The 24,956-nt window shown below is 41.9% G+C and overlaps 2 protein-coding genes across 3 annotated transcripts in view; both read left to right on the plus strand.

Moving 5' to 3' along the window:
• il34 (interleukin 34) overlaps nt 1-20,392 on the plus strand; it is a 34,568-nt gene extending 14,176 nt beyond the window's left edge. The window contains exons 3-9 of one of the 2 annotated variants that reach the window (XM_034587651.1): nt 9,588-9,691; nt 11,194-11,271; nt 11,560-11,637; nt 14,835-14,942; nt 15,770-15,953; nt 19,265-19,325; nt 19,443-20,392. In XM_034587651.1, coding sequence (XP_034443542.1) covers nt 9,588-9,691; nt 11,194-11,271; nt 11,560-11,637; nt 14,835-14,942; nt 15,770-15,953; nt 19,265-19,314 — 602 coding nt within the window. In that variant the 3' untranslated portion in view covers nt 19,315-19,325; nt 19,443-20,392. Of the gene's footprint in view, nt 1-9,587; nt 9,692-11,193; nt 11,272-11,559; nt 11,638-14,834; nt 14,943-15,769; nt 15,954-19,264; nt 19,414-19,442 lie in introns of those variants that run through there. The other variant, XM_034587650.1, reaches the window with a different exon arrangement.
• Nucleotides 15,518-24,956, plus strand: part of lonp2 (lon peptidase 2, peroxisomal) — a 36,225-nt gene continuing 26,786 nt past the window's right edge. The window contains exon 1 of the mRNA XM_034587647.1: nt 15,518-15,537. The gene's annotated coding sequence lies outside the window, so the exon portion shown is untranslated. The remainder of the gene's footprint in view (nt 15,538-24,956) is intronic.

The following is a 24,956-nucleotide window of genomic DNA, read 5'->3' on the forward strand; positions in this document are numbered from 1 at the left end:
TCCCTCGTCGCAGAGTTGTTTGTGTTATATGCAAATCAACAAGTCTCTAATTTCTCCAAAATCACAAATGCTGACCAACACTCTCAGGTCTGTCACAATGTTTTCATCTCATTCTTGATTCCACACGAAATATCTGTACCTCTTGATTTACTTTTGGTTTACAGCGTTCATCATCACAGTCCAGTGGTTCCACAAGACAACATAAACTAGGAACATAAGTCCTATTGGTTTAACTGGTTGATCTACAGCCTCCATGATCCTCTGGCTATAAAGTACGCTGACAAAGTGAAATAAAGGGAGGAGAGAACTCAGGATTCCTAAATTCTGACTGTGAAGTTTTCTACCCCTTGTGTCAGCAGAACCCCCTTGAACTAAAAACTCAACTTAAGTGTTTCTACTTACAATAACTTTTTCTATATCTAATTTATTACCGACTGATAAATATACAGGAGGATTATTTACCTCATGCCAAATACTGAAAACAGTGAAATTGTATTTTTGGACTCGTCTATAAACAATTTTCTTTGTTCAAATTGCAATTTTATGGAACTTTACCTGGAATAAGTATTTTCAAATTCTCTAGAATATCAGGATCAAAGCTTTACCGCCCCTGGAGAAAAACATGAAAACTTGTAAGTCAGACCCCTGAGCGATGATTGATTTCAAGAAACCCGTCAGCTTATTGCAGTCGGACTTCTGTGTACATGCATTTGTTTCAGATGTTCCCGCATTAAAACACAGCACTGCACAACGAGAATAATTACTAATCACAGTTAAATACCACAGACAGAAGCACATGTAGAGTAATGTAACACCTGCTCCTTCATGTTCAATCTTTATAAACTGATCAGAATGAGAAAATACACTGACGGCTGGTGGCAACATGTTTAGCTATTCCCCTTGGACTTGTGTGTGAAAATCTGAACAATAAGCAAAACATATTTTTACAGTTTTAATGGAATCAAGAAATGGAAACGAAGCTTGTCCGGTTCCCGAGGGAAGGTTATTCCACCGTCGGAGGAGCCCCACCACCCTCTCGTCTCAAGCTGTCCCCCTTGGGACCAGGAGCAACAGCTGGTCTGCAGATCTGCGAGTACGAACAGGGATGGACGTGTGGGAAAAGCTCGTTAATGGTAGATGGGGCAAGGCTGCTCTGTGATTTCAAAAGCAGCAGTACGTTTTTAAAATCTATTTTAAAAAAATTTTTTTCAAAATAGATGTGGTCATAAAAGCACTTGCAGTGGTATTTTGTACATGTTAGACGTGGTCTCTAGGGAATTCCAGTAAAATAATATGGGTCTTTAACATCTTGACGACCGGAGATAAATGACGACTTGACGACTTGACGACTTGACCTCCCCGTTGGGGAGGTCAAGTCGTCCATCTTTCTATATTGTCTGTAGTCAAATGGGCGGGACACTAAGAAAGACAGCTGCATCATCAGGAACATGCATGTTCATAGTATGTTGATTGACAGGATCCAGGCCATATGTAAGAATTAGATTCAGAGTATGTATGAGATTGACAAAAGAAAAGTGATGTAATGGCCCCAAATTTAAAGGTTGACGTATATTTTTCAATCTGCCCCCCCCCCCCCCCGTCCAGATAACAAAGGACTATTCCAAAATGTATGTGCAATGGGATAAACCACGACGAAAGAAGAATTGGCATCTGACCGAGTCTCAAACAGAAACTTAAGAAATTGAAGTCACAAGTGGAAATAGAATCCTTGACCATAAAGGTTTTATTGGTGATTGACCTCGAACCTCCACAGGTGGCCACTTTCAAAAGATCTACTGAAGAGGACCGGCTGTTGAAATCAAGTCAGACGGGGCTAACGGTCCATATTTTGTACAACTGTGCAGCGTAAGATAGTTGGTGAGGAGGTACCGCGGGTCGCCCACTAATCCGAGGGTCAGTGGTTTGATTCCTGGCTCCATATTTCTCCAGAGGGATCCTTGACTGAGAACGTAGTAGTGTGAAGCGCTGTGTGAATCCATTTAGCATTGTAACAAGCCAGAATGAGAAAGATTACCAGCTGCGGGGTTCAAACATAAACCAAAAAGGGTTGGAGGGAAAACGGAGAGAAGTGGTGCAGCTGGGACTCGGACCCGGAAGACACCAATCACTTGTCGTGCAGCTCAGGGTTATAGATGGTCTGCAGAGGCTGCACCAGAGATAAAGGGACAACTGACAGCTCGTCGTGGTTCAGACGCACAGAGTGTGTCAGGGTGCAGCCCCGCACTTCATCTTTTGTGGTTTCACGTTCGTGGTCGTGACGAAAAATGCAGTCGTCCACTTGTGGGTTCAATGTGTTTTTCATTTCGGTTTGGCCCATCTGCGGCAACATTGTTTTGTCACTTTTAAAAAATGCATTGTCCTCACATCCTCAAGAGACATTGGTTTCACACTTCACACTCAGGCTGAAGTTGAGCTGGTGAGTGGGGCCCACTCATGGTTTGTGTGCAAAAGCAAATCGAGTGAGTAGTTCAGGTTCTACTTGCAAATTAAATTCCCTTCTCAGAGCAAGAAGCCTGTGTCCAGATCTGACTTCTGAAATCCTCCTGTGTTTCCTCCCACAGCCCAAAGACATGCACACTAATCTGCCCGTTACCTGAACCCATTTACTTATTTGTGATATCGTGACGACCCGTCGCGCATGTTTCTCTTCCTGCTGAGCGCTCGCTGTGGTGGAGCCCAGCTGTGCATCCATGCAGATGAATGGTGGAGGATACGTTTTAGAAATTGACAGCCAGACAGAAGTTATTGTTGTGAGCTGTTCACAGGATTGATGGGGTTGTCTGAGGACACACTGTCGACCATAGAGCTGGATTCTTCGAAGTTGAAGTCCTTGTCTTCACCTCAGTCTTTGCCAGAAGCATGAGAAGACTTGTGGAAGCATGAGGAGATTTTACACAAATGCAGACTCGAGACGATTGCTGTTGTGTAGATGGACGCACGATGTGTGTAGTCTGCTTGACATGTTTTAGAGGTTGTAAAGTATATTGTGTATATATATATATATATTTAAAATTGAATGAGTTAATGCAGAAAAAATGGTCACATTTATCACGGGTACTAAGGTTTCAGTTTGTGGACTGAGAAAAACCAAGAGCAGAGAGCAGTGATGTTTGTGTGGTTATAAATCACTCAGTGTCTCAGTTATCTGTTTGTGGAGTCTCCCGGAACGAGCCCGTCCTCGCAGGCTCCGTCCTCTCACCTTCGACAGACTCAATAGGGTTATAACCCTGGAAAAGGAGTCATTACTCTCCATTTGTTCGTATTCCTTCACTGCAGCACACACCACCGAATACATTAGTGCACCGGAGAGCTAAAAGACAAATGACAGCACAGATGGAGAAAAATAACCTCATTCTAATAGTTTTCTGTGTGTTTCTCTGAATTATAGAACAGTTTACCTCCAGCTTTTAGGCTACGCTCCGTTCAATTTCCTGCAGTGGGTAAAGTGGATGTGGAATTGTGTGGTTAAAATGGTGTGTGTATTGATCAGCCGATTAATAGAGGAATATTTTTGGTGACCCTGATCTTTTTAGAAAAAGTTGACCCCATGCTCAGGCCTCAGCTCTTCGGTGGAGGCGGCCTCTAAAGCTCACACATGAACTGCAGAGGTGCATATCGTCACTTCCTGCCTCAGTCTGCTCAGCCTGGTACATGCGGAGGATTTGATGCTGTTGTGACCACGTCTGTGCAGAGAACCTCCCGCTGCGTTGTGCGTGTGTGAAAGACAAACTCTGGGTAAACTCTGTAGCCAATTCTCTGGATTTCACCCAGGGGAAGAGCAAATACTTCCACGACAGCCGCGTGTCCAGCCTTTGCTGTTGGTTCGTTCAGCCCAAGAGAAACATGCAGTCGTCTCTCAGGGACTCAAGACGTAGTGTGAAGGTCAGTGTGTAGGTTGACCTAGTGTTCTCAGCACGATAAACTTTAAGTATCAGAGGCAAAAGCCTTGACCTGATATTATAGTGTAATAATTTACTGTTGTTGTTGTGCTACTTTTAACTACTTAATGTATCAGTGGTCTCAGAGCGGGCAGCTCCTTTACCACCAACACTCAAACAGGGCCGGAGGCACAGGTGCGTCCCACTAATTTTTTTCAGAGAAAAGCTACCTGAGGAATGTTGCCACTTGGGTACTGACAGGAGCTAAAACCCCTGAAGGGTCAATCAGGCTTTTCACTGTAGAGACACTTACTTTTCCTACTAAATGAGGCGCAGATCAAGTCAGCAGGGGATCTCTGCTTTTATATAAGTACGTTGCGGAATCGTAAATACACTCTTTGCATATTGGAAGTCAGTTAAGTAGATATGATAGAAGTATTCGAGTTGTGAGTTATCATTCAGAAGCATTGTGGATGGTTTGCAGTAGTTTCCAGACTGATGGAATGGGATGAGGGCCACTGATCGCAGGCTACCGCTCACAAGTCGTTAAATGAATCCATTCATATTTGTCTATATTTCCTTACACTTATGATACTTATTATTACTTATTGCTGCCTATTTTTGACTTGCTGCTGTAATATTGCACACTTTCCCATTGAGGGGCTAATAATGGATTATCTTATCTTAAATTATCTTATTTTATCTATCTGTTTTATCTGAAAACAGTTTGACCAACGAATCACTCCCAGTTGTGTGTGTGTGTGTGTGTGTGTGTGTGTGTGTGTGTGTGTGTGTGTGTGTGTGTGTGTGTGTGTGTGTGTGTGTGTGTGTGTGTGTGTGTGGCTCAAACAGATTCAACAGACTGAAACACTACAAAAATCATGCCACTATTGCCAAGAACACTTATAAAATAAAAAAATCAGTGCAAATTAGTCCATTCAGTCTCTCTCTCTCACAGACTGAAACACAAACACACGTGCAGACACAGTTACAAGCATTCGCACGTGTAGCGACATGTGCCTGCACGCAGGATCAGATGCAGGAACACATTTTATGGAGCATTTACAGCCTCTCTGAAATTTGCACATGTGCAGTTCTTTGACAGCCAGCACAGACTCATACACACATCCATCATCATTTACAACCAAACTAACTGAGATGACTCAATTCATATTGTCCCACTGCTAAATCAAGGGGCAGTCGTTTCCTCGTAATATACGGTACGAGTAATGTAATGTGAGTAATGACGATTATAACGAGCTGCTCCTCTGCATCAATGGTCTGGATATAGTGGAATTCAATGCAGGTAAAAAGAAGCAGCTGTGAATAAAAAACAAAATAAAGACTTTTCTTGGATATTGAGCTTTTGCATACTTCATCTGAGAGTCATTTTCTGTGCTCTACACGAAGGATGACTTCCAGATGGAGCAGCGGCTCTTCCACCCTCTTACCTGGGAGTTAAAAGGCTGTCAGCAGAGTGTCGGTATCACACAACACACAGACGCATGCAAGGACACATATGGTTGTTCTTATAGAAGATGGAGTGGTCGGAGGTGGTTTTACGACCAATTGTGTTAAAAATATGAAATTCTCACTGCTGTTGTGTTGTTGAATGTGACAATACTTCAGTTATTACCTCAGCGAGAGAGGGTTTGCTTTCGTCTGCGTGTGTTTCGTTAGCAGGTCTATGAAAAAATCCACCTGAGGGATTACCATGAAACTTGGAGGAAGGTGTGGTGTGGGTCAGAGAAGAGCCCATTGAAATTTGGTGTGGATCCAGATTGTCACTTTTGTTACTATGCAAGATTTTATTTATTTTTTAATGTTTACGTTGATTTCTCAGAGAATACTTCATGGATCTTTATGGATTTACTTGCTAGGAATGATTTAGTGCAATTTGGTGCAGATCCAAGTAGAAATCTGAAGGGAATTTAAATGTGGTTTCATAAGAGGAGTGTTGCCAGTTCCAGTTATCAAAACATGAGGTTTTCCTTAAATTGAAAGTGAACACTGCTTATGTAGAAATTGGTAAAAGTGGTAATCTACTCTATTTAATTTAGATGTGGTTTTCATGGGCCCTGGCGGAGGACTGTGTTCTCTGAGCGCCCTTCTACTTTGGGATACAGTGGAAGAATAGATTATTATTATAATATATCAAGAATAATAATAATAATAATAATGAATCTGATCTTATAGTGTAGCAGATTTAACATACTCACAGTGCATGAGGGTTTGGATAAAGTGGCAGCTACAGTTTTAGCTCCGGGGGAAGTTCTTCCACTCGAGCTCTAAGGTTTCCAAATAATTCATGCTGTGCTGGAACAACTTTGCAAAACAAGCGAGATCCCCGGAGTTGTGTGGTCAGTGTGTAAAAGTGGTTTCTAATAAGGTCAAACACACTTTTGAAAACCCTGCACTGAAATGTTGGAAATCATTTGGACGATGTTTTCTTTTCCTTATTCAATTATTTGTCAAATGTTTTGTTTTTGCATTGGGTTCAGGATTGAAAAATATTTTTTTTAACCTGAAAATGTGTTAAATGGCAAGACAAGCATGTTCATGTGAGGTGAGATGCAAATCCCTTTTATTGCATTCTTAAAATAATAGTAATAGTAATAGTATTCCCACGATCCAAAGAGCTCTTCTTTTCGTTCAGGGCCGATCGTCTTTCTCGGAGCAGTTTATGATTCTAATTCAGTCGTTAACTGTAAATGTCTCAGCTTGTGAGAAGCAATGATATTTATGAGAAATGTAAAGCTTCAGTTTAAAGGGAAGCCATCACTCGTTGTTTCCTCACATGTATTTTCCTGCTGCAAAATTACATGATATTAATGTAAGATTTACATAAAATGTCAGGATCTTGGTTTTCATTTTTATTACGAACAAAACTACTTTGATCTTTCTTCTTCCATTGTATGCAAAAGTGTAGAGCACCTCAGGGAATTTTCAAAGGAAGGTTCCTCGGGCAAGATGCCGTAACCCAAGTTGCCCCGGACGGATGTGCGGTCATGACCTCCTGACTTTATCCAGAGGGGCTTGTGCGAGAAGTCAGTGTTTCCTGCCAGCCTCCTAGTTAAACCTCCAGAGAGTGTCCAAGTGGGCGTGTTGATGATGTTTCCTAACATGCGACTGATTTCGAAAGCTGTTGGTAAAAAGGCCCGATGCCGGTGCTGATGTCCGGTAAACAAAATAACAAAACGACTCCTGCAGCAGAGTTTCTACATCATGTCCGGGCTCCTGCTGCGCTGACCACCCTCCACCCCTCACCCTCACCTCAACTGTTCACCCTGGTCGAACTGTGGGTAATGCAGGCTCCGGGCTTTGTGTAGAAACGGGACTCCATGGAATAATAGTGTCAACGTGTCCCCATCAGTTCAGTTGAGAGCAGGCTTTGTTTCCAACATCTGCTTTAATTCATTTTTTAAAAACTTGTTTTGGTGAGAAAGTTTCCCTGACATGCTTTTATTGCAGAGATGCCAGTCATCATCGAAACCTTGTCTTACTTATACAGTTACTGAAAGATGAAGACAACTAATGAGTGAAACTCTAATTTGATTATCTTCAAAGTCAATCACAGGCTCTTGGTAGCTGTCACAATAAGTTTCTCTGACTGTTTTTATTTTTTCTACTCAACCCTCTTCATCGGAGACCTGGTTACACTGAGGCTTTCTATTCAAAAACAACATCTGATGCTGTGAACCTGTAGTTTTCCTGGAATGTGAAACAATCCCAAAACACATTTCTGTCAGATTCATAGAACATTTTATGACTCTATCGTATCATCATGTCCAGAGGGATTATAACTGTTTGTATAATGATCAGTAAATTATGTAAATGACGCTTGATTTGGGACTGTAGTTCAAATTCAGAGCTTTCTGACTCTATCCTTGGCTTAATATTCAATTCAGATTGTGGAATTGACTAACTAACAAAATGTTGATTGGGGTTTTTATATTTCAGGATTTTCAAATGTTTCGTTATTCCATCTTAACCTGCAAGAGTTTCTAGAGAAGCTAGTGAAACGTGCTCTGCAATAAATTCATGACATGTTTAAGCTAGTTATTAGCGTCTCGCATGCAGCACGCTTTCATGCGCACCCCAGTAAAAAGACAATAAAACGTTAATGGAGATTTTTATGGCCCGCTGCCTGTGCGGCGGTGCTGAAGGCCAGTTCAAATATGAGCCAGAGAGAAAATCTGTCAGACCGCCAGGAGCTACGTCAGTCACTGATGATGAAGACTGAGGTGTTAAAAGTCCGCTGTCAGAGGGTAATTGTGCGAGAGGAATGAGAGCGAGAGGGAAACCAACGCGCTACAGTAACTTCAGCCGACTGTTAGCCACTGGGAATTGTGCTGCAGACAGATGTCCAACCAGAGAAACCTTGTGCTGAGAATTGAAAAGCTGTTTTATTGTCAGGTGACTTTGGGATGACGAGAGAATCGCAGTTCAAATCCATTCACTCCAATGTTGTTTCGTGTGGCGCCGAGTGGGAGCACTCAACAAAATGTGACGGATTACTGCAGGGCGAAAGGTGGAGCAGTGGGGTGGGGGGGGGAGTGAATATGAATCCCACAAATGAGTTAATACTGACGGCAGTAAAGTGATGAAGAAGAAGCCACGTAGAAGTAGTGTACCTGATTGAAGTAATGAAACAATACCCCATCTGTCTGTGATAGACTGACCCAAAAGTAGTACGATTCAAAACAACGACTCGCTAGCCTGATTATCTCGAAGCTTTCTGCAAATCTGACCCCTGTGTGTGTTTTACTGGAGCGTTTTACCAGATAGGATTAAGGCTTAAGGACAGTGAGTCCGTATAAATGAAACAAAGGTCAAGAGAAAGTCGAGAGCATCGGTCACTTGTAGAAATGTGTAGAACAAGCTGTTGACGTGTGTGGTTTCCTACTGACTGTGGGGATTCCCTGAAGTCACCACGAGGTCAACGTGCTATTGAGTACACGTCAGTGGCGTAACTGACCCAGAGGGGCTCAAAGAGGAAGTGCTGAAGTTAGACTTCAAGTCTTGTCTCTCGCTGTGAATGATTATTATCAAAGCGCTGTTTTTAACCAACAGAAATCGTGGTGTGGAGCATTGGTATTGGGCTGTTTTTAATAGCGTCAAATAACTACTTAAAACCAAACTTATCAGAAATATAAACCCTTGAACATACGTCAGTGTGATAAGGACTTCCTCAAAAGACAGAAACAATCTTTGAGTAAATGTATTTAACGTTTTGTACTTTGCTCCATGTCCCGTCCACTTTCACGGAGGAGGCAGCCAGTTTGTGACCTGTACTGTTGCCAGCCACCAGGGGGCACTTGTGGGGAGCTGTCATGTCGTTCCATCTTTATATATGGTCTACGCTTGAAGCTGTTAAACCAACGTAATCATCCTGTCCATCTCATAGGAATCACGCCACAACACAAGCATAGAAACACCCTGTGCACCTACACATGTGTTACACACAACACTAATTTACTGAGACAGGCCGTATATACGGCGGTTTGGCCAAACAAGTCAAGTAACCCTGTGTCTCTATGTGTTGTAGCCAGACTGTAAAACAAACACAGACCCAGTCCGTATGTAGACTGTGAGCATATACTCTGAGTCCTGGCACGTGCACGGCAGTTTTACACTTTGCTGAAAAATGAAAGTTCACCTGGTGATCTGTTGCTCTTGTCTCCGTAGGCCTGTGTCTGCTTGAACCTGTTCTGACGGCCCTGACGCCAGCCAGCATGTGCACGCCCTTAAAGACGCTCAACGACAGCCTCAGCCACAGGCGACGGTACATGGTGAGAGAATGATGACAGGATTGTAAGAATATGTCCGAGAAGGCGTTGTCAGCTCAGCAAGTGCCCCCAGGTGTGGGAAAGTGAGTGGCCTGTTGTCACGACCTCTGACTCTGCTGTCGTACGCCACCTGCCTGGGAGATAACCCCCAGACTTTTCCAGACCCACCTCCTCACCTGGGGCACGTTCAGCCAGACATAAGCAAACTGTTTAAATGGTTCTGTTTAAAGGGAAATGATGGTGATTGAGAAAAAAGAGGCGGCACCTGTAACCTCATTAAACAATTGTGTTTCATTATGAAGGTTGAATCTTTAGTCTTGATCGGGTTACAGCTATGTCACACCCACCTCACCAGAGAAAACATACCTCAAAGAACAAGCGACCATTAAACACTGTGCACCTTTTTGAGATTTCCTGTTTTCCATTTCACAAACTCTCAAACTTGACCTGTTTTTCATTTTCCAAAACGTTGCCGTGGTATTTATCCCTCAGTCAGTTTCCATATTGTCTTCTCTTGTGCTCCTCATGCTGTGGACCTCATGCTGTGCTCCTCATGTCTGTGTCTGTCCATCCATCTCTCCAAGCATCCATAGCTTCATCTCTGAAGTTCCTGTGTTGTACAAGCTTGTCCGTGTGTCTGCGCTGCTTTTTTTTTTAACAGCAACATCTTGCACTCCAAAAACACACTTTAATATATTAATCTGTGTTTGGTATTGGCATCTCTTTGAAGGTATTGACCCTAAAGCCAAGTGGACAATAGAAAACAAAAATAATAACAATGGTTACAACAAGAAGAGACTTTACGACATGAATTGAAACATTGTTTTTCATTTCAATTGGATTTAAAGGAGGATTCGATCATTTATAAGATTGCACGAAGATATGTTTAAAAAAAGAAGCATCATCAAAATAGAAGAAACAAAAGATGAGAGATCCTGACGCCTGTTGACGGGACAGGGCCACTTCAGGGGCCAATCAGATTGCAGCTGGGGCCAGTGCCCCCTTGGCCCCCACCCCTAGATACGCCTCTGTCTAACTCATTCCCAAATTTGTGTCACTGTCAAAATCACTTCCTAGTGACATAAATTAAAATATCTCTGCCTGGTTAAAGTTTTCAAAACTGAACTATCCGGGGGTTTTCATATTTGCGGTTTTCAAACTCTGATAACATCAATAAAACCTCAGTTGGGTCGTCAGTCTTGATAAAGTATGAATACGTTCCTTGTCAAGTAAATGAAACTGCTTTCAGCAATAATAATCAAACATCGTGTGTATACAAATAAAAAATACTGTAATAAAACTAAGATTAATAACTTCAAATTTTCCTTCCCCACACGAGGACACAATGGCGGCCTTGTGTCTTATGAACTTGAAAGTGTTTGTTTTATGTTCCAACTAATTTGAAAACATTAATGGATTTTTAAAGTGTGCAAATTGATCATTTGATGAATAAAACATTAATGGATTTGTAATTTCTCTCTCCCTTCTTTTTAACTGTGTTACAGAAGCACAACTTCCCCATCAACTACACCATCAGGGTTCATCAGAAGGAAATCTTCAAACTGTCAAACATCCGCAGAATGGTAAAAATGATGACAAGCTTTTACTCTTTGAGTCTTGATTTATTGACTCTCTTCCATTTCCTGCCTAAGTCCAGACTTGAAGCCTTTGGCTTTATTCCACCATTAATCTGGAGATCTGGAGACACCAGACCATTAAACTTCCAACTGAACCTGAGCCGTTAATAATTTCACTTTATACATCATCGTCCTAACATCCTCTCCTCTCCTCTCCTCTCCTCTCCTCTCCTCTCCTCTCCTCTCGTCTCCTCTCCTCTCCTCTCCTCTCCTCTCCTCTCCTCTCCTCATTAGAAGTTGCAGGTGGAGGGATTGGATGAGCTGGTTCTCCAGAGGCTGTGGTTCCAGGTCAACCAAGGAGTGTTAAAAAAGGTACGGAAAAAGCTTTTCCTTTGAGATAAGGATCACTTCAAAATACCAAGTACAAAGACAGTGTCTCTCTGTCGTCATTCAAAACCAATATGAGACGCTAAGAGACACATTAGCAGCTTGCAACACTCATTTAGCTTTGAATGTCAGAAGTGCATGGGATGGAAAAACAGATGGAAAAATGTAATTGAAGTTGATTGAGGGTCATAAAATACAAACAGCCGGATGATGTCCATTCACCGTGCAGCACAAATCAGGGGCTGTTCACTTAGAACAAGCTTTCCAGTGAGTGTGTGTTCTACTGAAGACACAACAGTTTTAATATGTTTGACCAATATGTATTTTTGGCTAACAATATTAAGGAATAGAAAATCCCAATGCTGATATATTGGCTGATACATGAAATAAAAAGTTGGCAGTGACTCCTAAGATGTCGTTATCAAATACTTATGACAAATTAGTTGTAGATAAACAAGGATACCCAAATACAACCAATTATAAGAACTTGAATTAAGTAAATGAAATTTGTTTATATAAAATGTAAACTCTTATCATTTTATATATCTTTTCTGCACAGGATCTGTTTATCCTGTAAAATATAAGTTATCTGAGATCCCAAAATCCTGCAACCAAGTGATAAATTGTTTGACTCTACAATATATTGCACTTGTTAATGTGAATTTATTGTATTACAAACAGGTAAAACTTTGTAACCAACTAGTCGTGTAAATTCAGTTTCTTTAATTGGCTTAATTAGAAGAATCCGATGTGTCCTGTTTACAAAATATTGAGAATCTGCGCGTGTGGTCGTTGGTCGTGGTTCCTCAGAGAGACTCGTACAGAGCCGACTGACTGATGACCTTGAGCTCCGCTGCATGTTGAGCCCACTTCCCTCTTAAGTGGAAACGCAGAGTGTCAGTTACCGTTGGAACATATTTAGTCGGTTAAATGCAGAACACAGCATTTCATGAGAGAACTGAATTCCGTCTACAGTAAATCTGCTCGGGCATCAAAGTCCTGACATGTGAAGTATTAATGACCCGGTTCCTGTCATAAAATGCTGCGGTTCCTTTTATTACAACTCGGCCAATAGAATTACGCCGCTCACTAAAACGCTTTTTGTTTTTACAGTTTGGTCGAAAATGCTCCTCAATCTTTTCTATCGCCGCGAAGCTACGTGCACAGAAAGAGAGAGGGAGGAGCTGATGTTAAATTCAGTCATTCCAGGTCAAACTAAATAGAACTTGTAACTTATATCCACCAAAACAGAGAAAGAATATTTGACATGTTAATAATAATTTTCACATCTTAAAATGTCACAATATCAGCATCACAAAATGTTACATATAGATTTTTGTTGAAGTACCTGATTTGAACCTTGGTTTTACTTTGAACTATTCTTTTGTTCCATATGTCGTATTGATAGGTGCTTGCGTCTGCTAATGTGATTCTAATGTTTGGTTTGGCTTTTATTCTTCATGGTTTTATTCATGATGTATTGTAAGGTGAATTTAGAATTTTGATATGAGATAGATTTGATTTGAGATAGAATGATTTTTAATACAAATTATTTGATTAAAGAAAAGACACTTAAACAACGTGCAACACCCTCCTCACCCGCTTTTTGCCTTCAGGTCAAAACTGAACTAGCTAGTGCCACTCACTTAAGCTGCTGAGAAACCTAATGAGGCGTGTCCCCCCCCCCCCCCCCCCCCCCCCCCCCCCACAGCTCTCTGTTGAGCCCTCTTTAACCTCGGGGGCCCAAGCCTCTGTAATCTAACCCTAACCCTGCATTAAGGAGGCACTGATTGCAAATAACCCCCAGTTATTCAAAATGGCAACACCCTCAAACCACAGTTGATGCTCACTTAACCTAATACTGACTCGTTTAGAGCTAAGTGAGTCTCATGGTTCTTCGCAGTCAGTTGCAACACACCAGGCTCTGTGGACAGTAATGCACTTAGAGGCCGACCACCAACTTAATGAAATCAACCCCCAATAAGCTAAAAATATCGACTTCATTACATGTTGGATCCAGCAGGAATTCCAAGATTCAAGATTCAAGATTCAAGACTTTATTGTCATGTGCACGACAATTAAATTCAGCAGTCGCTGGCAATGAAAGGCTTTGGTCACAGGCTCTCTTCTAGCAATGCTCGAAATATTACACAAGCAAAAAATTTAAATAAATATAGAATTTAATATAAAAAATAAATAAAATAAAAAAAGATATATATATATATAAAAAAACACACCTACACCTGGGGTGATTGGTGTCCTTAATGATCCGGTTGGCCTTCTTCCTGCACCGCTGGGTGTAGAGGTCCTCCATGGATGGCAGCTCCATCCTGGTGATGTGCTGAGCAGACTTCACCACCCTCTTTAGAGCCTTACGGTTCAGGGCGGTGCAGCTGCCGTACCAGGCGGTGATGCAGCCAGTCAGGATACTCTGTATGGTGCACCTGTAGAAGTTGCAGAGAATCCTGGAATCCATGTTGAGCCTCCGCAGCCTGCGGAGGAAGAAGAGCCGCTGTCTGGCCGTCTTGGGTGGTTATGGAGTCTGTGTGGTGGGTCCAGGTCAGGTCACCACTGATGTGACTCTCTCCACCTTCAGGTTCTGACCTGGACTCACCACACAGACTCCATCAGGAAGCGACCAGACAGCAGCTCCAAAGAGAACAACGTTATTCATTTTAGGTTATTAATTACTTCCTATTGGTTATTCTATGTGTGAAAATATGGAAAAGCAACTGCACTTAACAAAAATGTTTCTCTGAGCGAGAGCGTAACTCTGTTAGCCTGAAGACAAGGCCCACCTTTTACTTACAGCGATGCCCTGCACGCTGCAGATTAGTGTTTGAGGGTCCAGGTCTTTCCCTGTCGTGGGAAACAGCTTCTGTGAGGCTGGTGGGGGGGGGGGGGTGAAGAGTAGCTGTGGCTAGTGGGCCTCTTTTGACCTTGAATGGATTCCACTTCATCAGTTCATCGTAGCATATAGTACAAGATTAACGTTCCTCATAGCTAAACAACACATATTCCAAGTGTGAAGCCCATAAGCTGAATGGTTCTTGAGATGTGCACATCACATACAGACAGACATTTCTAGAATGATTAGATAGAAGATACTTTAGATTTCTTTATAGTGTCATTCACAAGGTAATGTTGTTATATACTAACCTAAAGACTAATTAAAATTTCAGATCATCCGGGTGATGGCGGAGAGACATCCTTCGCGGCCGTACACTGCAGAGCTGGAACGACGGTTCAGGGATGCTGAGGGAGTCTTTGTGGAGTCGCATCCAGCCGAGGTGAGGCAGAGGTCACGGATCTGCACCACAGCTGTATTCACTTCCTCTGCAAATGAAGCAATTCAATAAGTGAATTAACTTTCCCCCAGACTCAGAGGGTCGGATGAGATTTGGCAGCAGATGGATATCACATTGATTCTATTTATCAATACAGGGAATGAATGCCCTCATCATTAGAAGATTAAACGCAGCTATTTATGACCCCAAAAAAAGTTAATTGAAGGTGAATTTAGTAAACGCATTGATCATTGAGTGAAATGCGTAAGAGGGATTTTTTGCTGGGTAATGAAGACTGGGATGCTGGTTTTTTTTACTTCTGTGATTGTGACTCATCTTCACTGCTATTTGATCAAAAAAATCTAATGTTCCGCTGCATTTTTTCAGCATGAATAAGTCTTTTCTGAACTCTGAGTCGTTTCAGGACAGAAGTCGGAGCAATAGAAACTTCAAGGCCAGCTTCTTAACGTCAGACATAGATAATCGAACAAATTAAATTCAGATCCATTTGCTTACAGATGTTTTTATCAGGCATCATCCCCCCATAACTTAGGTTTAAGCAGAGAGTTTGATGTCAGCAGAGACAACCACATCAGACGTTCTACATTTTATCCTAATTTGTCCTTTTCTTGTGGCGTTCCATCGTTATCTCAATTAATTTGGTTAAAAATATACGCAAAGTTGAAGAGGTCAAGGACGTGCATCTCTTCCATTCATCTGAATTGTCTCAGTTTTCCATCTTCCTGACTCACCTCAGAATCCCGGAGCAACATTTACAAAAAAAGCATTTTATCTTATCCCAATGACAGTAATCGTTCACGTGTGTGTAGGTGTTCCAGAAAGAGCTTCCAGAGACAGTCCAGGACATTTGGGATTGTTTAACAGAGGAGCCTGAACGAGTGCCGAAGTCCAGCTGGAGGTTCGCTTCTCCAAAATCCCTCTTAGACAACTTCTGCCAAACCATGTACTGCCTCTTCAGCGACTGCTTTGCCAGCAGCGGCGCGCAGCAGGACTGTGAGTATAACAGATGAAATGCAGCAGTAACACTGTGGCCTACAGCTAGAAATGTTTAATCCTAATGGGACCGCTATGTAGTAACCGACATTTCGATGCAAATCTAAAACTTGTGGGGACCAAACATGTTGTGAGACTCACACAGGTTGATTTTTTTCGCTCTTCACATTCAAACTGTGGCCGACTGTTGGGTTTCTCTCATACTATTGTAAGGTCACACCCTTGCTATGCAAAGAACCTTGTGACAATGTATGAAATGAAGAAAACAATTTAAAGGTCCAGTGTGTAAGATTTAGGTGAATCTGTTCTATTGGCAGAAACTGAATATTGTTATATTTAAGTGTCAGTTGAGACGTGACTCAAATTGATTTGCCTGCCAGGACAGTACGCACCAATAGGTTTTGTTTCTGAGAGATTTACAAGTGATACTGATATTAATCTGCAGACATACGAAAAACACATTTATCACAGGATTTAAATTCCACACACGCACACGCACACACACACACACACACACACACACACACACACACACACACACACACACATTATAGAACTAGACGATATCTCTGCCAGTTTTACATCTGGCTCCATGAACGATTTCCAGCACACCACAGAATCATGAGAATGGACCAAATATGTTGTAGAAAGGCACTTTTTACTTTTTACTCGACATTCAGTTATTAAATTTGTCATACACATAGTTCTGTCCAATGTCTGTGGTGTTAATGTGCGTGAAATCCTGCGTAATGCGTCATTATGAACTGGTTTTGCTAACCATGGCTAGTTCCTGTGCAACTGGAACGCTATCGACTCGGGTAATTCAGGTGTGATGTCATTCCGAGGGCCGAGCGTCTCTCTCCTTCCCGACCTCCTTCAGTTTTAGATCTGGGGTTGAATCCCTCCTCTGAATGGGATCTGTTTTCCCCAGTTTGTGGACATGGGTGGTTCTGAGTCATTGTCATCTCCATGCATGGGTTTCTAATGGGTTTCTCCCTGTGCAACAGCTGGTTCTGCTCATCCCGACATTGTAGTGACACCTTCTCCTCTGACATTTTCATGCTGGATTCTCAGTACAGGATTGATGCTAAAGCCTTGGATTCCAGAACTGGAGAATTTGATGGCCACTTTCCCAATTCGCGTCATCATGCTTCTTGACTTCTTTGAACTTCATTCTTGATCCCTAATTTCCTGTTAAACTAAACATCACTAACAGCGTATCAAGAAAGATGTTACACAGATGTTTTACAGATGTTGCTATGCACTTATACCAAGGGTAATCCTTTTCTCGATGCAACAGTATGTATGTTAACATCTGGGAAACTACATTCCTTGAAGAAACATCTCTCTTGTGGGTTTTATAAGAAGTAGCTCACAGTCTTTTGAGCATGGAATTAAATCATCTCTGAAAGATGGTCATGAAGACTTCCCTCTTTTCTTTTCTCCACTTTGGTCATCTTGGGTTTTTCTCATTTGTAACGGTGTTATTGTTCATTGTAGAAAATACAAACTCAAGTCTCAAAAACGATCCCTGAGGATAATCCATCACTCCCTTGTCTGTCTGTGAGTCACAGTGTGTTCCAAAGACACCAAAATCTCAATAACCCCTTTGACTCGAGGCAAACAAACACATTTATGGCCAAAGTTAACAATCTTGGCCTCTTTGGATTAGGGACAAAATGGAGAATTCTGAAATACAAAAAGTCTCCCTGTCCTCAGACTAGGGCGACATTCAGCAAAAAAATCGAAAACGTGTACCTAGAATTAGCTTTAGAATTCTAAATCTTGTGAAAAAAGCGATGAATCCAACTTGAATGATATACGGTGCCATCCCGGGACTGCAATGCTGGAAAGGGATACACATCTACGATTTCTATACCTGTGCTTACCTTTATCAAGGCAGAGGTGTTGGTTTGGTTCCTGCTCCTTTGTTTCGTCAGGGGAGCTGCCTGTCACCCTTAGGAGGAAGTCCATGCTTGAGTGACATGCCAAAGCCAGCCAGTAAGATACAATAGGATTTCACAACAATAAACTATTCATGAACCAACGACTGAGCCAAGACAGAGCCGGAGGAACGATCATGCACTCTTTGTAGTGTTGTGATAATAACATTATTTTTCAACCATGTAATTAGTCAAACTCCTCAGTCAGTAGAAGGGGCATTAAACGTGCGTGTGTATGCACATGAACAGGATTGCACCCATTCATTTTAAGCCAGGAAAAACCCTTATGTTTAAAATAACCCTCTGAGGCTGAATCCCTTATCTCAAGTAGAGTGAAAACCTCACAACTCTATGGACACGTTTCTCTATTTAAACTCTCGACCCCAAAAAGGTTCAATGTTACCTCCAGCCCCCCCCCCCCAACCGCACCCCCACCCCATTGTTGTCTATTAGAACTGCATGGGAACGGTGTTCGTCATTCACATGTGCTCGTCATTCACTTTTCAGTTCAAAGTAGTAAATCAGGCGCATATTTCCGAACAAAACATCTTGGAATCCACCTTGAGGTGTGAACGTCCTTTGTTTGTTCTGCCCTGATAAGAACTACTTCTTCAGAAAGTGGTGCGCCGCTGCACAGTGTTGACATTGATGTGGATATCTGAGCAGAAGGTCAGTCGGGTGTGGTTTCTCAGTTGTGTGAACAACACTGTGGGATGTGTGGGAGGACTGCGGCTCTGTGGCAACACCACAAACATTGCTAAGCATCTGAGATATGATGGGTTTGGTTTATACGGAGGCGGTCTGAAGAAGAGAAGGAGAAAGTGAGACACTGTTACAATCCAGGTACACAGGGGGAGCATGTCGCTACTGGTATCGTTTATCAGAGCCACTGATCATGGGAAAGGGATTCACGTCTGTCAACACTTCAGTTTGAGTTCCAACGACAGGATTCTTTAAAACCCACATTCAGATAAATAAATGAAATGAAATAAATAAATACTACAACAAATAACTACAAAAATCAGGGCTGCAGCGTTTGAGTTGAGCTTGAAATCCACAGTTCGGCTCAGACCTCGATTGTTGAGCCACATTTGGGGTTTTGGACTAATTAAGTTTACAAATGATCCTAACTACTGACTTGAATGTCCCTAAGTTGATTATGTGATTAAAAAAAACAGTTGTAATGTGTAATATTTACACTTTAAATCTAATAATAATTTCATGATTTACATGAGTTATAGTGTTAATTGGGAATTCAAAGCAAGTTTTTTTAATTTAAATTAGTAATTACCTACTAAATGTGGGCATATGAGCAAACCAATCGTGTTCCTTGACCCTTAATGGATTCTCATCTTGTCTATTTCACAGACTGTGGCGTTTTCCATCGGAAGAAAGGCAGGAAGAAAGACGAAAGCTGAGAAGAGCCGAGTGGGGCGAAGGCCCTGTGGATACTGACTCGGGATTTGTATCATTGGCTGTCGGGAGAGGGGTAAACGGACGACCCACAGCGAAACAAGACAGTTCAATCCTGATTCCTGACTTGTCAACATGAATAAGTCTTTCTCAATATCTACCAAAGAGGGCCTAGATTGTCTTGATGATCCGATGGAGACGCTCCATGAATCAAAGCAGACTGAAACAATAGGCACGTTAACAGTACTCATATTATTTTGTGAGCATATGGACTCTTTACTTTACATAAAGCTCATTTTGGAGTAAAGTCTCCAACTCCTTCCAACTCTTTTGCCACTGAGGAAGCCCAAAGTGTTTTTCTCTCTTCGTAGCATCTCAGACTGATGCTGTAGTATTTGGGTTTCCAGCTTTGGAAGAGAATTATTCATGTTCACACATACGGACTAAACTGATGTACGATCAATATAATAGATATATTCTCTCCTAAAGTGGATTATTCAAGAAGGGGAGTGCAGCACAAGCTCCTGAATTCAGTGATGGGAACTTCACCTGGACTGAGGACATCACTGTGGCTTTGCCAAATCTCTACGCCCCCCCCCCCCCCCCCCCCAAAAAGCCTGTGATGTGCTCCACTGGGCCTGGATGGTCCAACTCAGAGACCCGACCAGAAGCAACAAGATAGACTACACATTGGATTGTTATTGGATTGAAAAACAACCGAGTTTGTACCCGAGACAGACTTCTCTTCTCCGTTTGCCCCATCACATCATGTGTATGTGAACCGAACTTCAAACCTTCAGGCAAACTGATAACTACTGTTTTCTCTTCCTTCTTCAATTGTTGACAATGCATTTCTTAACCTACAGCCTATATTTAAAGTGATATTCTACCAGTGTGCCATAGACCCAAACTGCATAATCACAAACTGTCAAAAACATATTTATTTCTATGTGTTTATCGTGCGTGAGTGAGAGCTGAACCCAGAAAAACTACAACATACGATCACCTTCCTCCATCCGAGCCGTGCATCTTCATATTTACTGTAGAATATAGATCCTGCTACTAGTTTAGATTTTTCTTCCGGGCAAAGCTTAAAGAGGTGACCGTTGATATTTCAAACATGAAGTAACATCACAGTCAGAATTTGTTAACAGTATAATCAAGCCTATACATTTTTTTAAATGTAAAACATAAGTGAACTAACAATAATTACATAATTACATTTTGTCAATTAACTCAAAAGTGGCTTCGGGTGTTCGGGCTTCTAGTATTTTGATTCGGAGTTTCAACAATGAACATGTTAGAAATTAAATCTGAATGAAAAGCTATAACGATTGATAATATTTAAATCTCAACCCCGTACAATTGTAACCATACCACGTAGTGAGTGGCCATTCTCAATATTCAAATGTTTTACATTTGTTAAATTTAGTTTAAAACCAACAAATTCTGACAAGCAAAATAGTCATTAGTTCCATTTCTTTGTGTGATTGCTGTTTTATTTTCACATTTACATGTCAACTCAAATTCACAGGTTTTGACAACGTGTGAAAAGAATTGAAAAATGAAGGCAAGTCAACTTCATCTGTGTAACTTCCTGTTTTATCGCGTGCAGTTGGACTTACAGGTCAACATCAGGAACCACTCAACAGAAAACACCTTGAACCCAAAACCTGTGTGCATACGAGAGAAACTTTGGTAGACACAGTTTAAAATGACCGTTACAAAAGTTAATGAAAGAGACTAGAAAGTTGATCTGAGGGCACATTCCTCCCCCAATTTAGAGACAGACCCACACCAACACAACATTTTATAGTAATTGGTTGAGTAGTTTTTGCGTAATCCTGCAGACAGCCGTGAAAACTTGGTCGAGATAAATATAAAGTGAGCAACAATACTCCACAGTCTGTATAATTAATGTTTAACCTCATCCACAGGCCTCCTGGCATAAAGTTCGTAGAAAGTCAGGATGATTCGATGTGTGAACACAGCAGGGGATCCCCCGCTTCACCGCGAGCGAGTTGGGGGTTGATGACGCTTCCAACATGCGACGGATGCAAACAGAGTCTAGAGAGTTTGTGGTGATAAGAGCCGACGCCGGTTTCTGTGCTTTGTTAAAAAGAAATCCTGTGATCTCAGCAGCGGAGTTAATAAGCCTAAATAATGCGGAGTATTAGTTGCTGTTGTGAATGCAGAAGACCTCCTGTGTTGTGCAGGTGTGAAAGGAAAACTCTGGGTAAGCTCTGGACCCAGTTCTCCAGATTTTACCCGCAGGTCATGTCTGAAAACGGGTTTTGTTTCACTCATATTCATCAGGGAGTTGAACCAAACCAGTCACGAACCCAATGACCTAATGCACTCAGTAAGTAACAAGCAGCAGAAAATGACCAACAGCTGGGCTCAGAAAGTCGAGCACCTGTTTAGTCAAGGATGAGTTAGCGAAACAAATATGATTTCATTATTTTCACACATCAGATCCCCGAAAGAGGAAGTTAGGAAATCCACTTAGCTTTTCTCAGCCATTGTTATCCAGTGCTGAGGACGTTCACTGCTGAGTGGATCAACAGATCACCTGAAGGCCCTCTGCACCTGTCGGCGTTGGAATGCAGCCTTGATCTTGTCTCGTTACTCGACTGAAATGTGATTTTGTTTCACATTCCTCACATGGATTTGACATTCCTCGCGCGATTATCGATGATGATGATGAAGGTGGAGGAATAATCCGATTATGGTGGAGGGTTCCCGGTCGGCACATACAGAGCAAAGATGTCTGGGTGGTGCACAGGAAGGATTTAGTAATAACACATAGAGGACACTGTCTGCCTATTGAGAAGTGTGTAGAAATACAATTTTGTTCCATACAAATTCAACATTGTGATGTTTCACTAATCTCCAGGTATAAATCTGAGTTGCACCCAAGACTGCAGTAAGAATTCACTTGTTTGTGTGAAAGTTACAGTTTCTGTTCATGCGCTCACTCCTCATGTCACATATGATCTACGTACAAGCTTTGCAAGTCCAATAGTGTCACTCTTTAGTCGGGAGAATGATGATGTTAAATTATTCTGATAAATATATATATATATATATATATATAAAGCATTGGGTTGAGCAGCTTCCATGTGTTTTAGGAGGCAACACAAAAGAAGCTCTGTAATGATGTAACAGATGAAAGATAAATATTGGTGTATTTCTTTAAATGCAGTAAGTGTATTTTTATTATACTTTATCGATCATATGTAACCGTATGGTTGTCTTTTCGTAACCATAAGAGCATTTTAAGGTGTATTCAAAGATCCTTTATTGTAAAGATGAAGTGATATTTACTACAGCTGACTGGCAACAACAGAAAGATGATAAACTACAAACATGGTTGTTGTCTGTGGTCTGAAGATATGTTTAAGAAACAGATTTTTTTATACACAAGATATTGAATTTATTTATTTTTTGGAAATGTATAATGCTACGTGACAATACTTTTATGAAAGAAAAATAAAAACCAAATTTTTCATCAACTACTCCTGTGTCCAGAGTCCAGTCAGTGTTAAAGAGTCTCTTAAAGACATTATTATTCCACTGTGTTCAGTTGTCTTGCATAATAAAATGCAGGTCTTTCAATGATGTGTTGGTCATATTCTTTCTTTTAAGTTGATTATCTAACTTTGTGAAGACAGTTAATAAGGTGAAAATGGAGAATAAGAGAGAAAGAGAGAGAGACTGTTCTTGTGCCAAAAATTAGCTCCCATGAATTTCGTCTGAGAGGTTAAACTAAAAGCCACTAAGAGCTTGGATCTGCCTCTGTGGCCTTTTCTGTAGATAAAAGGGTTCGGGTGAGGGTTATATATATATTAGTGGACTAAGTACAGGAAGAAAACACCTTAAATATATATGGTAAAGTTGTAAAAGCTGGCTAGCAATGTCAATTTGAACATTTTCAGCATCGTTGGCCATGGAGACCGACACGCACACGTCTGAGTGCAGAGAAATTGAAAGTAATGACCCTCACAAAACCATAAGTGCCTGTAAAAAGACGTCCTCCTCGAAGGCAAAAGCAAAACAAAAACCATCTCATACCAAAGACACCACGTTGTGGCAGGAATGCTGTCTGTAATAACTACCAGCACACCTTTTAAAGTTGGAATCAGTCCTAGTCACAGAGTGGGAGCCTGGGTACTGAGAACCCTTTGAAGACCCTCACTATAAAACCAAACAATTGTGCTGCTCCTGGGAACCAGACCAGTCTCAGCTTGTTTTGAAAAGATGTTCCACCAACTGACAACAGAAGTTGACAGAAACCAGACCCGGCTTAACCAGAGAACCAGAAGGTAATGACCCAACAGACACAAGGCGGAGAGAGAGCCACCAGGAAAGAAAGACCCTGACTGCACCCTACCGCCCCGACTGAAAAATGCAACAAAGCCCGTCTTCACTGGGACTGGGTTTCACTAAATTCAGAGATGTGATGCCAGCCATGCTCAGAGAAATCAATGACATGTGGTAGCTGCGAAAGACCTTCAGTAGATGAAAGACGTGCATTAAAAGAGCATTGATGACTTCAGCGAGACCACCTAGGCTCCACAGAACTTAAAACACCAGTCGGTCAACGAGCCGAGAGAGGAGCCGGAACACAAACAGAGCCAGTGCAGGACAAGAACCCCTGCTCTCCTCTCCAGCCCATAACCCGACTGCTGGCTAACAGACACAGCCTCTCAACCCACTCCCTCCCCTGGCCCCTCAGCCTTGGTTGAGATACCCCAACACCGTTTCCCTCCCTGCTGACCAGGCTGACTCTTCCGCTACACCTTCATCTAGTGTACCAGCCAAGCTAGAACCTCAGGCGGTGCTACTGAAGGACTCCAACCTCCTCTTTGACCAATGTGTTGTGAGCACTGCAGGAATACTGGACATCCGTCAGAGCGGCTGCAGCGAGATTCCCAAGGTTGCTCCCCAGAACATTGAGTGCTCTGGGAGAAACCATTAAAGATGCAAAGTTCTTGCACTATACCTGAGCCAAGACACAGGCCAGGCAGCGACTAAGGCTGCAGTGTCCTCAGGCTGAACTCTGAACCCTAGCTTGCCATTTCGGTTCAATTTGGAGAATGACGTGTGATTGAAAATGTGCGGCATATGGAAGCACTGTATTATTCACTTTGAGTGGTCGTTCAGACTAGAAAAGTGCCACATAAATCGAGTCCACTTACCACAAGGATCCCTGGTCCTCAGAAACCAGCCATTTCTATGAGCAGTGACAACATGAACAACTCCTGTGTCCTGAGCAGAAGGTGGAGCGAGCGGCTCATTGTCTTGGAGTAGCATAAAGACTGGAAACAGCGAGCAATCTAAATCTAAATCTAATACACAACAATTTATTGGCCAAGAGCAATAACTTCCTGGCGTTGTCTTTAACAGTCCGGGACATTAGCCACTTGAGAGCAGCAAACTGTTGTTTTAAGGGTTTAACGAGATATAACATATTTACTACGGAGCTTTAGAGGTTCTGGTATGTGGATTTCATTACATTTGGGCAGAGCTACAGGTATATGCTAACTTCCCCCCCCCCCCCCCCCCCGTTTCTAATCCTGATACCGAGCTAAGCTAATCGGTTCAGCTGCACATGAAAGCCGTATCAGCCCTCTCATCTATTTCT

This window comes from Hippoglossus hippoglossus, chromosome 6, assembly GCF_009819705.1.
Source record: "Hippoglossus hippoglossus isolate fHipHip1 chromosome 6, fHipHip1.pri, whole genome shotgun sequence".
Classification (NCBI taxonomy): Eukaryota; Metazoa; Chordata; class Actinopteri; order Pleuronectiformes; family Pleuronectidae; genus Hippoglossus; species Hippoglossus hippoglossus.